Below are 17,548 nucleotides of genomic sequence, written 5' to 3'. Positions count from 1 at the left end.
GATCCAGCCTAGTTGCAGAATCACAGCTTAAGCCACATCACAGCGTTGAAAATCGAGATTTTGAGGGCGGAAAAGTTTCTCGGGAGCGCGAGCCGTGATGATGCGGCAGGCGCGCGCGGGCGGAGTGAGCCGCTGGCCCGCTGCCCCCCCCCCCCCCCCCCCCCCTCCCTGAGTCTCGCTGGCTGCTGTCCTGTCATTGGTCTTCTGGGTGTGGTTTTGCAGCGGGGGTACCGTTAGCAGGAAATCAAGCTCCCAGTCCATTTTAGTAAGAGGCGAAACAAAGAAAAACACTTTTCGAGCGGGGGGACTGAAATAGCTCTTCTTAGTCAGATAAGAAAAAGCGGTTGTTTCCTGCATACGACTGGCGTTTTTCTTTTTGGACGCCGTTTGTCTCTGATGGGAAAAAGTTTTTCATACTAGTCATCTGGTTTACGACTTAAATCTGAGCCGGGCGTAGAGGAAAAGATGCCGAAAACAGTAAGTCTGAGCGTTCATTTGCTATTTTTCAGTCTAATTTGTGCTTTTTCTCTTTTAAAATTTTACGTAGCCTAGCATAAAAAATATAAAAGACGGCTATAGAAAAGAAGTAACTACATAATAGTTACATCCTTTCAAGGCGGCAATGGTACTTTCCGTTAAGTGTGTGCGCGTGCGCGCTCCCGCCCCTGTCTCCCTAAAATTAGCGCCTTAAATTAAACTGTTCTTTCAAGTCTTTCAACTTAAAACTGCAAACAAACGTGCCCCTAAAAACCTAAACACGTAACAAAAACGCACAGATTGGACTTTTTGTGCCTCTCTGTTCAGTGGGAGTGGGGCCTGCAGTAGCAAGCTTGCTTGCTAGCCCCTTGCTTCCAGGCCTCCTTGTAATGTAACAAGACTGGATTTGAACCCTCAACTCAATCCAGTTGTGCTACCCAAGTCTGAGGCAGATGGACGGAGGTTAGCCTCGCATGGTAGTTGCAGGAGTGCAGTCCCCCCCTTTTTTTGAGCCATGAAAGTAAGGGGGTGTTTGTTGATACCAGGGGGAATTCTGCACAAAGAGAAGCAGGGGGTCCAAACAAAGACTGGGCTTTTTAAGGCAGACACCACCAGAGAGGCACGGCCCTGTGTCTCTGCCCTGAATTTATTCACTTGACCACAAAGAAGGATGTTGCCTTCAGGGCTGGTGGTGATAATACAAAGACTAAACAGTTGGATTCTGCTTTAACCTATGAAAGAGATGTGCAGAAACTGCCATTCAATCTCACTATTATTTTTTAACGCCTAATCGAGTCACTTAGTTTTACTTATAAACACAACAAGCGCTTTGTCACAATTACACAGATTTTTTTATAAACACAAACCTGTTTGTTTCTGTTATTGCTAGCACTTCCTTAACAGCTGTCACTATGTGTCATGCCAAAACTGTTTGCAGCTGCTTGTCAATTGCCAAGCAGTGTCTATTTTTCCAGACACAAACAATAGCATAAGCAATAAAACGTAATATTAAGTCAACAATAATGCTTGAAATAAGGTACATTTAAGCATTTTTTTTAACTTTGTCAGCCAGATCTCCAACATTTTTTGTGACTTATCTAAGAATATTGACAATATTATTTGCTTAAAGTGCAAAAAAACGTCCCCACAGTCACAGAAAACTAATAAAAAGCTCACTGATAGCTCTATTTATAAGAAAATATACCGATAGTCTGTTTCTTAAACAAACAAAAAAGAAAAGAGGAAACCACAACAAGAAAGAATAGATAATTAACAGGAAGCAGAAAGCTTATTATCCAAACTGAACAAAGGACTGTAACTTGCTGAGATGTAGTTATAAGCAGTTTATGATATTTTGCTAAATACTATTTATGAAGTAGGGAGTTACAGCCTTTCTGTGGGATTTGGGCAAACATAGTTCAGCTTATATACATTTGATAAAAAAATCAACCTGGCAAAGATAGTAAAACTGATAAAAAGAGAAAGGTCCACATTCAGGCTTGTTTTTGCAACACTGTGTTCCTTTTGTCTCTGAACTTCATGGTAAGGACAGGGTGAGATAAAAAGGTTAAATATAGGTGCTGATTCAACAAGTCCAAACATTCTTGATATTCAGTGAAAGTTTAGTCTTTGTGCTGTAATGTCGCTTTGGACTAAGATTCAACGTTGTAAAGAAAATGTCATCTTTAAATTCGAGCTGATATATCATAATATTTCTCAGAAGAAATTATTATTGAGCAATTCAGTCGTAGCTGGACTCCTCCTTGATTTTCCCAAGGAAGTAATGTTGTGACTCAAGGTTTCTGCACTTACATCAGTTCCTTTCTGGTAATTTCCTCGCCTGCAACCTTATATGGACTTTCACATCACAGTCCGGCCGTTCTCTTCCCTGCTTTGCTCTACATGGTCTTTAGAGGCCATGCTCCGAGTTGGACCGCATTATAGCAGAAGAGCAAGCACAGAATCTCCTGTAATCTTGTTTTTTGTGAGCCTTTAAAGGGTCGTTTTACATCCAAAATGCCTTTTCCTTTTAAAACGTTTGCTCAACTCTGTGACTCATAGCTAGTTTACTTTTTTTTTTTTTTTTACCTTGGGAGTTAAACCTAACTGCACTTTTAATCAAAGTAAGCAGGTTTTGTCCTTAAGAACTAAGATAATGACCAAGATATTTAGTTAAAGTGGTAATATCTTCACTGATTGACCATTTTAGATATATATCACCATTATCAGAGCAGATGGAATGTTTTTGTTCTTTATGTTGACTCCCAAACTCTTTTAGCATCAAAAAAGACAAACAAACAGGAGAACACTCAGAAAATGTCAGGGTTACTTACCATTAGAGCCCAGCACGTATGGCGCTCCTGTTAGGAGTAGCAGATCTACCAAATGTGTCTATGGAAACATGTTAAATGGAAAAGACTCAGAGGTATGCCAGTAGGAGATTAAATGGGTCTGTAGTGCACATTGCAGGGCAGATTAAGACTGAGCTGGAGCCAGGGGTGGTGGAAAAACTACAGTGAAAAACCTTAGCAGTTTTTAGAAAAACAACTTGTTTATTTTATTTTTTATGGGAAGTTGCAGAAACACTGAAGTTCTATAAGAGTAAGTACTTTGCTGTTGTGCTTTTTTTAACTTTAGTTTTGTTTTTATCTCAAAATTGAATATTACTATGCCAATCTAAACTACACAATGTTTTCATTTGCTTAAGAGTTGACCAGTAGATGTCTGAATGAAATGCCAATAGGTTCTTCTGTGAGTGCAGGTGTAGGAAAACGTAACTTTCTAGGATCAACTGCATCAAAAAAACCCCACAGCCATTTGCAGTTTAATTACATTGAGGGGTATTTCCAAACTACCCTGTTAATAATATATGGGCTTACTCGGTGGAGCGCTGTGCGACTTTTATTGAGAGAAGTGCAGTTTTTCCCTTTTCATGTACTGAGATTAAATTATTAAAACTATTCAAATGTTTTGCTAGATTTTGCAAATGCATTCTTGAGCATTCGGGACTGATATGTCCATTTTTAAGATCATTCATTACCTCTCCTTTTAATTGTCACAGTTTTGAAACTTTTCAATTGTCATCAAACAACTTTGTCAAAATGTGTGTCGACAGTATACATATTTAAAAACAAAACCCATGTTTTTTGTGGCTTTGCAATACTTTGGATAAAAATACTAGGGTTTGCAACGATTCACTTTACTCTTAATTCAGTTCAGCCCTAAATTTTTTTACGGTTTGATAAATGATTTGTCTACTACAAAACAACAAAAAATTAGGAAAAATCCTTTTTTTTCCAGTTTGCTATTAAGCAAGTAACAATGAAGAAAAAACTTTCAGTTGGCTCATACTGAGCCTGGTGTAAAGCAATTACACAATAAATACGAAATCCTACTATACTAAATACTAAATAATAATAAATTAGCATAATTGTTTGATACTTTCAACATATACATACTGTTATGTCATGTGCAGTGCTGATACAATGATTAACTTTTTCCACAATTCAGTGTAATGGTGTAACATTTCGATGTAGAATTGTGTCATCCCTAATAGATACAGTTATTCATGGCAAACAGGCTTCAATTGAACAAGAAACTTTAAGAATTGTTATTAGTTGGAACACCTTTCACCCTAAAAAGACTAGAAATGTTGTACAGCTACAACAGCAACTCATCTGGGCTCATTATATCTTAAAAAAAGCTTTGACTTTGAGGAAAAAAATCTTTTAGATAAAAAAACAAGTTTAGCTATTTAGTGCTTTACAGCCTCTCATTACTGCCTTTCTGCGCTCTCTTGTCCCTGTGAATGTCTGCTTGCATTCACATTGTATTTGAAACACATCCGAGTTCACTTGCATGTTAGCAAGATTCATTTTTTGGTGCGCTGGAGTGCTGATGAGCTTTCCCATTGGACAAAACAAAGCAGACTATGTTAGAAAACCAACTGTTGTTGAACAAACAATGTAGGGATGTATTATAAGTCCTAGCATTTGCAACATAGTTTTATTTTGTGAAGCAGTGAAAGATAAAACTAGGATAAGGCTCAGATAATGTAGCAATAAATCCCTCAAAACTATAGAAAAACTGTGTATGCGTCTCTACATTTTAATGAGCGCCTGCATTTAGAGAAACTTCATGCTCTTTTCAATCCTTCCTCTTCCTGTCACACAGTTTGCACTTTGCCTCTGGGCTTCTTTAGTACAAGTGTAAATACGCACCCATGCATAACTGCAGTGTAAGCATCAAAAGTTGATGCTGAGGTTGTTTTTTTTTAAATTAACAAAGGCTAAGCAAATGAAGACGTCTATTACTTTTCACATGACTTTTGTAATGGATTTTAATGATAACTCAAATGTGCCAAAAGTACTGACCTCCTTGCAACGTTTTATAGTTAGCTTGACTTTTTAAGCCATTTATATCTTTAATCTATTTTTCAATGAAGTTGATTCACTTGACCGAATTGAATCTGATATCCACATTTAGTGTTTTAGATAAACTCCAAATGAAATGTGCCCATTGTTGAAAAAGTACTGACCTGATCAGGGGTCACGGCTGGCATGACTAAGATGTGAGAGTCTCTGGTTTATCAGCCTCCCTGTATTACTAATCCAGTAAACCTGGGCGCAGTGCACCGTGCTCGGGAGCCATTGTGCTTTGCACCAGATATGTCAGGAAAGTCTTGTTTTGTGTGGACATTCCTCATGGGCCCATTCATGTTCCTAAAACCACTTGCCGTTATCTCCACTGCTGTCTCGACTTGAGTCGAAAGAACTGTGACTTTGACTGAGATAACGTTGGTATGAGAATGTCGGAGACATTAAGCATTGCCTGTGAAATGTAATCTTCATGGTACAATTATTTTTTTAGTTCATAGGTAGTTTCTTAAGGGCATTAGGTCCTTGAAAGTTAATTCGGGACAATTCCTCTTCTAAGGTCGTTTTTACAATTTTCTAGGAGTCAAAATTTTCAAACGTCCCTCCAAGTATCAGCTTTTATTTTATTGTTTAAATTTATCAAACATAATTTGCTGCTTTTTAGTTGTCATTATATTTATCATCGGCTGGCAGTGGTGGGCGATGAGCAGCTTTATCATGCTATTAAGTCCAACTCTGATCCTCTTTTAAACTGCTGTAAAAGTGATCCCAGTGGTCTTTTGATTATGAATTTGCCATTTTTAGCCAAAATCAAAAAATCTGTGTTGTTTCTTAGGACATTTCTGCAGGGCAGTAGTAGTTAATAAGAAATTCGCCTTTACGTTTTGGCTGGGACTACTGGTGTGGAGTAAACCGTCTCCTTCCCACTATCAGTCTTTTTACACTCTCTCCTGCTAGCTTACATCCCCTCACAACCCCAACCTAACATTACTGGTGCAACAAAAGTGGTGAGCAATATTATATAATATACAGTTTTGAGGCAAAATTTCAGCTCAGACGAAGAAAACAAAGACGTACATGGATCTAGTAGTCTACAAGTGGATGCTTTAGTGAAAAGCGGAGCTTTTGGCCTGCCGATTGTAGCTTCTACATCGCAACTACAAGCTTTTTCCAAAAACATTTTTTCATCTGCTCCTGATTTACAACGATTTGAATGAAGAAATAATCAAAAATGCAATTTCCAGTAGGGTGGTGAAATTATTGCGTTACTCGCGATTAATTGATTACAGCGATTTTAGTGCGTTATGTTGTCTTTAATTTTATTAATCTCATTTTCGCGATGGACGGTTGCGTCCATGTAAGTCTGTTCATATCTGATAATGCCCACCTTGAAGAGCATTATCCCGCCCACACCATGGTCATTTACGAAAAATAGAAATATTAAATCAATTATTAGAACTTTAATCCTGTTATATTTTTGAGTTTGAATCATTTTTCACAAAAAACGAACTATTTAGCGTTGCCTTGGTAACAGCTACAGGGCCTACAGCGACTTCGCTCTGCTCTCTGACAAAAGTGATCATCATAAGAAGTTAAACAAAGCATAATTTCTGAAGGAAAGTTCACCTCTTAGCGCTTGTTTTTTTTTTGCAGATGATGAAGCAAACGTTTGTTTTAAAGAAACAAAATCTAAATAGTTCCATTCCTCCATGGTGTCGCATTTCCGCCTGCTCATATTCTCTTATTTGTTTAGCTCTTCTGCTTCATCCCAGTCTTCATAATAATCACATTCACCAAACAGGTTAAAGGAAACTACAAAATCTTTCATGTCTTTTGCACTGCTTTGGTTTTTTGACAAACGTTAAAACAACATATGTCAACATATATATTATGGTATTAATAAGTTTGGGTTAAATAGTTTACTGATTTTGCAGAAAAGGGTTCCTACTGTTTTATGATGGGGTAAATTAGAGCACACTGGATCTGATGTTTTCTGGGGGTTTTTTCTTTGCTTTTTTTATCTTAATTGTTCGAGGTTGAAAAATTCCCCTTATTGGTATAAAATAATAATAAAATTTATAATTGTTATAATAAAAAATTTCATTAGCCATTTTTGGGTTGTATTTTGATCTTTTCCTGGGCCCCAATTTCACATTTATTTATGAAAATACTTCAAAATTAGGCTTTTGAGAGCCATTATTTGCTGAAAAATATTTGTGATTAAAAATAGAATAATTGGATTATTTAATTACAGGTCACGATTAATTAATCACACAAAAAAATAAATCGCATGAGAGAGGTAATTTCTTTATATATGTATGTATGTGTCCTCCATCATGAGAATAATGCCAAAAGAAAAACGTATCATGGGACTGTTGCATTTATTCAAGATTGTTTAATGTTTTCAATTCAAACTTTTTTCAGCTTTTAATTTGTGAAAAAAAACAGAAAAGCTTTTGGGGATTTTTTAAAACATATAGTTAAAACCTTTTTTAAGGGACCAAAAATAGTTGATGCATTTAAGGTGGTTTTGCATTTTTTGTTCCACTGGCTTTCTGAGGCTTAAATTAGGAACAAAATAAAAATCGGACGATGCGAACACAAAATCTGATGAAGGTTGAAGTGAAAAAATAACTGTAGCCAAATGTTGCCATCAAGTCAATACTGTTAGATTTTAGTGCCAAATCAAAAGTTAGCATGCTAATCTTCCAAATTCAAACTTGTGTTGCAATTAAATGGTTTAATAAAAACAACGTTATTAGGGATGGTTTGAATACTTTTATTCTAAGTGTAAGGGAAACACTGAGACATCCTAATGTATCTTTTCATGAAGTCAAACCTGGAATAGGATTGAACATTTAGAGCTTAGAAGGACAGATGTTCACCCAATGTTTACCAAACAGGCTGTTCTTTAAACCCATCATGCAACAGTGCAACTGATTACCGGTAAGTTAAACTGATCCATGCCTAATAAAACATGATCTAAAGTGTGTTGGTCTGCGGGTTGTGTTCAGCATGTGTTAATAATAGCATCTAAAGTGCTTTAGAGTTCTCGCCAAAAGAGACACACCCAGAGCATGCGGAAAATGTAAAAGTGCAGTTCCCCTTTTCTGCAGAACGACCATTCTGTTTCCGGAAATGAAACTGCTCAGCAGGGTGGTCACAGAGTGAGCATGAACCAAATTCTCATGTGCTGCCTTCAAATGTGCTCGTCTGTAGGTCTTGTTCTGCACATCTGCAGTGGAGGTTACAGAAGGCCGCCATTGAGGGTTTCTCTCAAACTCAGCTGCTGTGGATGACAGGAAGTGGCAGCGGGGAAAGTGTCCTGAGCAGTAAAATGGGGTCCTGCTGACATGGAAGGGAAAGAACGCGACTCTAATCAGCCCTGCAACTTGGAAATAATGCATACCATTGTTGTTCGGGGCAGGCGTGGGCCTCTGCCTGCACAGTTATTTCCCAACAGGCATGTGTGCTGCTGTTTTTACCATCTCTGAGAGTAGAGAAAAAGTGGGGGATTCCTGCTTGGTCAGCTTACTAAGCAGAAGAGCATGCTTAACTTAAGCCAACCCCTTTGAGGGGGACTCAAGGTTAAACGAATGCATACAAGTTCTCACTTATGCCTTTAAAATATAAAACAAACAGTGAAAAAATTGGTTGCCACATTTGCTGAATTAGCAGCAACACCAAAGGTTGTTGTCTGAAGAGGAAACTTAACATCGCTGCACAGTCAAGTGCTGCACAGGTTTCTTGATACATGACAGGATGTAGACGGCTCTCAGGAGAGATCAGTGTTTAGCAGTCTTGCCTCACAAGGCCCTGCAACCAGAGGATGTGGTTACTTCCTGTAGATAAGTTTTTTACACAGACAGAATGCTGCATTTCTCACACAGCTTGTCAAACCAAAGCCCACCTTTGTAGTCATTTGCATTTTTTGCTTAGCAAACTTTATTATCCGAGTAAAAGCATGCTGGTTGTGTTGCTCGATCGTTCACAGCAGAGCTTTTTGTGCTTTGGAATCTCCCACAGACATTGTTTATTTGGAGAGCCCACCTAAGGACGTGGGTGCAGCTGGGCTCCAAGCAGCCGGACTTATTAAACCGTCCCTGCTTTTTCCTTTACAGTCTGATTTTGTGCTGCTGCTCGTAGAATGGTGCATTACAAAAACCCATCATGAAATCTTACATGGATTTTACTCAAATGTTTCGATTGAAAATATCTAAATTTACACAAGGTGGAGGCAATAATTCATTCATCCAGGCTGGGTATCATTACCAATTTTTCAAAATTGTTTTAATTCAGATTCATGACGTTATGTTTTCACTTACATGCTCATCTAATTTAAAACAATTCAGGTTTGTTTAATAACTTTTATCGATGAGGGTGTTTACAATTAATCTACTTATTAAATCTTTTTTTTTTTAATTCTGTTCCCAGTGGTGTTTCTGAACACATTTGATTATGCTTTTTGAGGTCATTAATCAATATGATTTATGATTTGAACAAATGGAATTAAGTATCAACTTATGTTTAATATTTCCATTTAAAACAGTTTTGCAATGATTTGCAGATGTTTCTGAAATAATTAAAGTCAAGTAAACACTTTGATTGAAATTAGCATCTGATTACCTTTTGAATAATGTTTTACATTTTCATTCAGTGTTTCTTGCTTTATAATAAGAGAATTGTGTCCCAACGTGTCTCCCTGAATTAATTCAGATACAATAGATCACGATTCTCTTTAGGATTGATTTTTTAAAAACTGATAGTCAGTATTGATTATATTTCCAAACTCACACTGATTTAATGCTTATTGGCAAAAAATGATTGCTGTGAGATAAAACGTGTCATCAAAGAATAAAAAGTCAATATATGAAATGACTAAACCTCACATTTAGCAGAAGATTGATTTATTGATGGAAAATTTAGAATATTTGAAAATAGGAACATAAATGAGATTTAACAGTTTATGTCATTTCTTCCATTTTTTCCAGCCTTATATTATACCAAGAAATGAAGAGATTTTTTTGACCTAAGTACAATAAGTCTGTTCCACTCAGAACCTGAGTAGGTTTGTGTTGATCATGACATCCTACCTCTGCTCCTCAGATTAGTGTGAAAGTCACCACAATGGACGCTGAGCTGGAGTTTGCCATTCAGCCCAACACAACGGGGAAGCAGCTCTTTGACCAGGTATGAGTGATCTCTGCACTGAGCAGTAAAAACTGTGTCACACTTAAAGAGCCTATATCATGCAAATCAACTTTTTTAAGCTTTTAAGTCTATCTTATGGTAATTCCCTCCTGAAAAGCAACCCAAAAGCAGGTTTTTGCTCCATTCACGCATTTCTGAGTAGTCCTTTGGAAAACCAGCTCTCTGAGCTCCCAAATCTTGAAAACAAGTGGGTTCTCACATTCAGACGTAGATTAAGGAGAACAGCCCTTCCAGGAAGAGTCTGTGTTGTCAGCATACAGGCTCACAGGCTAACATACTTACTCCCACTTTCTCCACAGAGCTAGCAGTCATCGGCTAAACTGTTTCCTTTTATATGCACAACATGCACATCCATCTTTGCAAAAGTTTGCATGTTGTTTGTTTTCCTGGGGGAAGTGCAGGCACACTGCCGAGGCCGGCTCCGGGTGGACGTCATGAAATGGGCGACTCCCACACGGAGCAAAAGCCGGTGCCTCAGAGATCGAGTCGTCTTACTTCAGAGTAGGAAAATGAGCTGCAAAAATAACGAATATTTCATAAAAACTTTCTTCATTAGTGTGCCAAAGGTAGTAAATTATATTATATATGGGTATGGTTTCCTCTGGCAGGCTTAAGAAAAGCATGATATAGGCCTTTAAAGTGGGGGGGGAAACACGGCCATTCTTTTTATCATGAAAGAGACTTTGCTTGTGCGATGTTTGACATTTTGACTTCATCTCTATGTAGCAGAAAGATGACGAGCAGTAGCTGCTTGGAGAAATCCGACTGTTCAGATAAGAGCTGATAGTTTAAATTCATTGCAAAACAATGTGAGGGCGGTTAATGGGAAACAGCATGTACTGATGTAACAAATGGCTGTAACAATGGCAAGGAAACACAGGAAGAGAAAAACTGCTTAAAATAAAATGTTAGAGGATTTGTTTGGAAAGCATGAAAGGTGTGACGTTGGGATGGGTGGACAGGCAGAGGACACTCCACGAACAAACACCCTAAACTAGGAGCCTGGTTCTGTGCGGACGCTGCTGCTGCACCTTCATGATACATTCTTCTCATGTCTAAAGGTTGTGAAGACCATTGGACTGCGAGAAGTTTGGTATTTTGGACTTCAGTACCAAGATACAAAGGGCTTCTCAACATGGCTAAAGCTCAATAAGAAGGTGAGGTCCTCAGTGTTTCGCTCCTCGTGCGTTTTCAACTTGAATCAGCTTTAAATAACCTTCATCCACATTGTGTCTTTCAAAAGGTGACAGCTCAGGATGTGCGGAAGGAAAGCCCGATGCTGTTTAAGTTCCGAGCCAAGTTCTTCCCAGAGGATGTGTCAGAGGAGTTAATCCAGGATGCCACGCAGCGGCTTTTCTTCCTGCAGGTGAAGGAGGCGATCCTAAGTGACGACATCTACTGCCCCCCAGAGACGGCGGTGCTCCTCGCCTCTTACGCTGTGCAAGCTAAGTTCGCTGACTACAACAAAGAAGTCCACACGACGGGCTATCTGAACGGAGAGCAGCTGCTGCCTCAGAGGTAACGCAAGCTTTTGAAATGATTCTCAAAACAAGAAGATTTCTGTGATGACGCTGCGACGTTTTGTCTTCTCAGAGTTCTGGATCAGCACAAACTTAACAAGGAGCAGTGGGAGGAAAGGATTCAAGTGTGGCATGAAGAGCACAAGGGCATGATTAGGTGACATTTATCTTCACCAGCATTTTTTTAGACTATCTTCCATCTTAGAAATAGGGCTGGGTTGATAAAATCGATCCAAGCTTAATAAATCAATAACCGATCCATAAAATTAAAGATCAGTCTTTTAGGCCTTTTTATGCTTTTCCTTTTCTGGTGAGATTTAGCGAGATCAAGGGTTGAAACAATCCTCGTGTACAACTGTAAAACTACTAGACAGTTCACAAAATACAATGGGAGGTTCATGGAACATTACTAATGAACTGTGATACATCTACAGTGTAGTTTTAACAATAACAGCAGTAAAGCCAAAGTCTGCTAGCTTGATGCTAAGGTGTCATGGAATTTTCCATAGGATGGCTAATGCTAACGCTCCGACGACCTAAACATACATTGCTGACTAAATGAACAGCTTTATATACTCACAAGCATGAATATAAAGTATTTTGGACGTTGGTGCACCTTCAGATGTCAAACTTGTCTGCGCTCCACCTCACCCTCCACACTTCTGCCCACAGAGAGGACTCCATGATGGAATATCTGAAAATTGCTCAAGATCTGGAGATGTATGGAGTCAACTACTTCAACATCAAGAACAAGAAAGGAACTGAGCTGTGGCTTGGAGTGGACGCTTTGGGTCTGAACATTTATGAACAAACCGACAAGTAAGTGGGTTTACAGAAATGCAGACGCTGTCAAAGCCGTGAGGTCCTTCTGACAGACATGTTTTCACTTTCTCCAACAGAATGACGCCTAAAATTGGATTTCCCTGGAGTGAAATAAGAAATATTTCCTTCAACGACAAGAAGTTTGTTATCAAACCGATTGACAAAAAAGCTCCGGTATGACATCTTTGAGTGAACTTGTGTTGTGTTTTTCCACTCTTTATAAGTGACTTCTAAAAGGCTGTTCAAATCTGCAGGACTTTGTGTTCTACGCTCCCAGACTGCGGATCAACAAACGCATTTTGGCTCTGTGCATGGGCAACCATGAGCTCTACATGCGCCGCCGTAAACCAGACACCATCGAAGTTCAGCAGATGAAGGCTCAGGCCCGGGAAGACAAGAACCACAAAAAGATGGAGAGGTAAAAGTGGACAGCTGTTTTACAGAAATATTCAGGTTTCATACAAACGTAACCTTAGTTTAATTTCATTTACTTGATTGTTTTGATCAGAGCTCTGTTAGAGAATGAAAAGAGAAAAAGAGAGGTTGCTGAAAAGGAGAAGGAGAAGATTGAAAAAGAAAAGGAAGAACTGATGGAGAGACTAAGACAAATTGAAGAGCAGACAAAGAAAGCCCAACAAGGTGGGAGACACTTAACTGTGGCAAGAGCTACAGGCAGAAGCTGCTTGCTTGTTTTCCAGCGAACCCCACTTCAGATTCTGCTGATTAGTTGGATCAGTGCTGGATCTGTGTGGTCAACTCTGCTGATCTCCCTGCCTCCACAGAGCTGGAGGAGCAGACTCAGAGAGCTCTGGAGCTGGAGCAGGAGAGGAAACGGGCCCAGGTGGAGGCTGAACGTCTGGAAAATGATCTCAAGAGCGCAGAGGAAGCCAAAATGGCGCTGCTGCAGCAGTCAGAGAGTCAGATGAAGAACCAGGAACATCTGGTCAGCCTTTTAGAAGACACACTTCCGTTCAATCAGCATGGTGGTTTTCAGGATTCTTTTCTTTAACACACGACATTGTTGTTTTAGGCCACAGAGTTGGCTGATCTGACCTCAAAGATCTCCCTGCTGGAGGATGCAAAGAAGAAAAAAGAAGAAGAGGCGGAGGAGTGGCAGCAGAAGGTGTGTGCTTTAATTCAGAATTGATTCCTAAAGCTTTTCGCTGATTCTTGCCCAGATTCTTTGCTTTAGGTCACAGTTGGCCAAAAGGCCAAAAAAAAAACCTATACTCTGCTTCCACCGTGTGGTGACAAGTGAGAAGGCAGTCTCACTTAGGCTATCATAGTTTAACACTTTTTTTTATTTTATTATATTGTATTTATCCCACAATGGGAAATTTGTTCTCCGCTTTTGACCCATCCCCTGGGGGAGTGGTGAGCTGCAGCCGAACTGCGCTCTGGAGGCAGTAGTGTTAAGGGTCTTGCCCAAGGTGGGTGATGTTAATTGCTCGCCATTGATATGGTAATTGCCCCATTACCATTGTTCATTCCTCTCCGGGAATCAAACCCTGGTTTCCTGTGTGGCAGTCTTTCCCAACCAAGCTACCCAGCCACCCAAAATTACCCTGCTATGCTGATTATACCTTGCCTATGCAAGCTTCTAACAGTAAGGTCCTTTAATTGCTAAGTATAAAACTTTATTGTTGTAGTAATGATAGCTGAGTCAAAATTCTTTTGCATAGTAACCCTTGAAAAAAGCAATTAATCCTAACATAAACAAGCCTCAATAAAACTGTCAGAATAAAGAGAAAAGAAAATAACAGCCTGTCACGGTTCAAGTACTTTTACTTTGTTTATTTATTCTTTGTCAAATTGTTTTTGCCTTTCTGGTGTGTAAGGGCAGGGCAGAGTCTTTCAATCGCATGTTGTCTGTCAAAAGAAAATCAAAACTGCTTTCCAAAAGTTTCATTTTAGAGACTCGTGTCAGATAGCAGAGTCTTGAACTTCAGGGAAATCCTGCTCTTTTTCCTAGTGGCCATACATTCTTGGCTCATGTTTAGTTAATGTTCATTCTTATTTGTTGCACTATTTCCTTTGTGGCAATGAACCAAAAAGACCATAAAATGTCTATTTTCATGAGACCATAAACCCTCCTTTACACAATTGTTTCTTCAGGCAACCCTTGTGCAAGAGGACCTGGAGAAGACCAAAGAAGAGCTTAAGAACAAGGTGATGGTCGCCCACGTGCAGGAACCCCTCAACGCAGAAAACGAACACGACGAGAACGACGAGAGCAGCGCCGAGGCCAGCGCCGAGTTCACAGGTGCTGTCACCTACAAGGACCGCAGCGAGGAGGAGCGAATGACCGAGGCAGAGAAGAACGAACGCTTGCAGAAACACCTACTGGTGAGTCTTTGCTACAAAAATGGTTAACCAGAGGGCAAACTGCTTAACTGTCATGAAAATGTTCAGTATTTACAGTCAATCTTTTCAGTTTTAGCCCTGCAGCATGACAAAAAGATGAAACCATCTTCTCAGGGCCCAAATCCCACTCTGATCATTGCTTGATCTATTTGAAAAGCGTTCCCAGTGGTCTTCTAATTGTAATTATGCCATTTTATCAAAAACCTGTGTGGTTTTCCGCAGAGCGGCAGTAGCTCATCAGAAATTCACCTCTTCATTGTTGTTGGGACTGTTGGCAGTCCACCCCCACCTGAGCTTCTTGCCACATTTCAGCTGCTGCAGCAGTTGGTCAGTTTTCCAGGAGAAATCGTCCTCTTGCTGAATAGAGAAAAGTGCCTGAGATCTGGTGACATCTGTCCCAAATGATCATCTCACCACCACCATGCTCAATGGCTTTGACGCTGAAATCCTGTGCTTTTTAGAACAGAGCAAAGGCCTTCATTGGTTTTCCTTCCTCCAAATATGCTTTGATTTGAACTATTACTGCCATATGCATGTATATAAAATGAGAAACTACAGCTTTGAACTCCTCTGCTGTAAATTCATATGTGTATAGATTTAGGGTTTTAAATCTGCTCAGACAGTGCTATAAATGATATAAACTGGGACGAATCTCTGTGACTGTGTTTCCAGGCCTTGAGCTCAGAGTTGGCCAATGCTCGAGATGAGACCAAGAAAACGGTGAACGACATGATCCACGCAGAGAACATGAAAGCGGGACGCGACAAGTACAAGACCCTCCGACAGATCCGGTCAGGAAACACCAAACAGCGCATTGATGAGTTCGAATGCATGTGATGTGCACGTTCAAAGGCCCCCACACTGCCGGGACTGCAGTCCTGCCTCACTTTAGCTGTTTCTGCTCCTCCCAAACGAATCCGACCCATCGAGATGCCGCTCAAGCACATGCTCAGATCTGGAAAATTCCTTTTAATTTTAACTTTTAGAAAAGTCATTGGTAAAAAGGGACTCTTTTTTTTTTTTTGGTAGTCTATTCCTCACAAGGGGGTTTATGTAACATCTTAGCAAAGAACTTCTATATCCATTATTGACATCGAGCAAAGATTTTTATTTTGTTTTGTTTCCTCTACAATTTTGTCACAGATTTTCATGCAATTATTCCAAAATAAAAGCCTTGGAAACCGATGTTTTACAGCTTGACAACTGGGCAGGAGACGACCTTCTGCCACACACTTGCAAAGGTTTCAGGACATGCGTCTTCGCCCCATGACGCTTCCAGAAAGTTTCAAAACCAACTGCACTGCAGCCTTCACGTACAAAAAAACCACATACAGTATACCTGTCATATTGTATGAAATGTACCCATATACAAAGCAGTATTATTGTTTCTTTTTCAGATCTAGCATTTTTTATGTACTTTTTCATTTGATTGCGTTCACCCTCTGTTACAAGTAACAAAGTATTTAACAAGCCACCTACAATGTGACATTAAAGGTTTCATTTTTGTTTAGATGTTTTGGTCCTCTATTTTTTTTGGTCGTTTATTTTTCTGTATTAAGCTTGGATTGTATAGCCGAAGATCAAAAGTGCACCCCGGGGAAAAAAAAGAAAAAAGAAATACTACGATTGTGGCAGATTATTCCTGTAGTTAGTCAGAAATTTGAAATTCAGAAAATTAATAAACAGAACAATAAAGTTCTGCAAAGTTACTGTAAGTTTAAATACGTTATGCAGTTTTTGTTTTGTCAGTTTTTTATTAGGGTATGTTTATGAAATACTCATGAATTGTGGGTAAAGTCATCTGTAAAGCATAGAAGCTAGAGTTATGTCTGCCAAGATGCACATTTTTCTTATTTAAAGGGGGAAATCAGAAACATGCGCCCAACAGAGAATCGGTTTTGACATGGACTGGAAAAGAACATTTACCTTTTTTTAAAATGATCCAAAACATACAGTAACAACAGACTTTTCCCACTCCATGATTCTTTAAAGACATTTGTACATTTGATTACATTTGTGTATGTTGCAGTTGGGATTTCCAGATGTTAAATATTTGTGATTTAAAAAAAAAAAGTCACCTGCAAGTCTATTTTTATTTCATAAACATCACAAAGATACATGTTTTTTTCCAAAAGAAGCTCAGTGCTGGGAGAGCAACAGGAGAGGAAAGCATGCAGCCGGGGTGATCCGGACCGGAGAAAGTCAGCTAGTTCTGGAAACATGAGCAGAAATGTTTGGGCCACTAAAGAATTCTGGGTATAAAGTGAGAAAAAAGGCCTTCATAACTGCAATTCTCTTGTTTTTGACATCGGGAAATGTTCACAGTTTAATACTTGATGGTAAATTTTGACAGTTTCAAAGAGTTTTTGCTAGTTAGTAGTAACAAATATCCCTGGATATTTTCTTTTTGATGAAAATAATTTTTACATATTTGTACCTAGATGGATTTTTTTATACAGCCTGAACTCTGCTGATTATACTTCTTGTATCTGACATGCAATTTAAAACAAATAAATAAAGAAACTAATAGTTTTTGCTGTTTGACAGCTTTTACAGGCTTACAGTGTATTTGTCGTGTTAAGTACTAGTAAAATCCAGTTTTACTAGAAATGCATTGTATAGACTTAACAAGTAAAGGTGCAGTAAAGTGTCTTTCATTCCTTTCTAAGCGTCTCATCATTTGCTGATGTTCCTGTTGAGTAAAATCCATTAAAATGTTTTCATTTCCTTCTCATGTTAACATGTAACTCTTACTTAAAAATGACCTTTTTCAGCTGA

The 17,548-nt window shown here is 39.0% G+C and overlaps 1 protein-coding gene across 3 annotated transcripts; it reads left to right on the top strand.

The window, feature by feature from the left end:
- The first annotated feature begins 153 nt into the window (after positions 1-153).
- On the top strand, positions 154-17,321 carry msna (moesin a). 3 transcript variants are annotated; one of them, XM_023962272.2, is made up of 13 exons: positions 154-477; positions 9,960-10,043; positions 11,126-11,221; positions 11,308-11,582; positions 11,658-11,741; positions 12,257-12,403; positions 12,484-12,580; positions 12,661-12,824; positions 12,915-13,045; positions 13,189-13,349; positions 13,437-13,529; positions 14,522-14,752; positions 15,443-17,321. In XM_023962272.2, the coding sequence occupies exons 1-13, from the start codon at positions 466-468 to the stop codon at positions 15,605-15,607; spliced, it is 1,740 nt and encodes a 579-aa protein (XP_023818040.1). In that variant the 5' UTR covers positions 154-465; the 3' UTR covers positions 15,608-17,321. The 3 variants fall into 3 exon arrangements, with proteins under 3 accessions (XP_023818040.1, XP_023818041.1, XP_078787420.1); XM_023962273.2 differs by lacking the exon at positions 154-477 and adding an exon at positions 2,415-3,078; XM_078931294.1 differs by lacking the exon at positions 154-477 and adding an exon at positions 8,252-8,316.
- The last annotated feature ends 227 nt before the right edge of the window (positions 17,322-17,548 follow it).

This window comes from Oryzias latipes, chromosome 14 (assembly GCF_053564925.1).
Source record: "Oryzias latipes strain Hd-rR chromosome 14, Olatipes_Hd-rR_3.1".
In the NCBI taxonomy this organism is placed as follows: domain Eukaryota; kingdom Metazoa; phylum Chordata; class Actinopteri; order Beloniformes; family Adrianichthyidae; genus Oryzias; species Oryzias latipes.
This window is presented reverse-complemented; position numbering and strand designations above follow the sequence as displayed.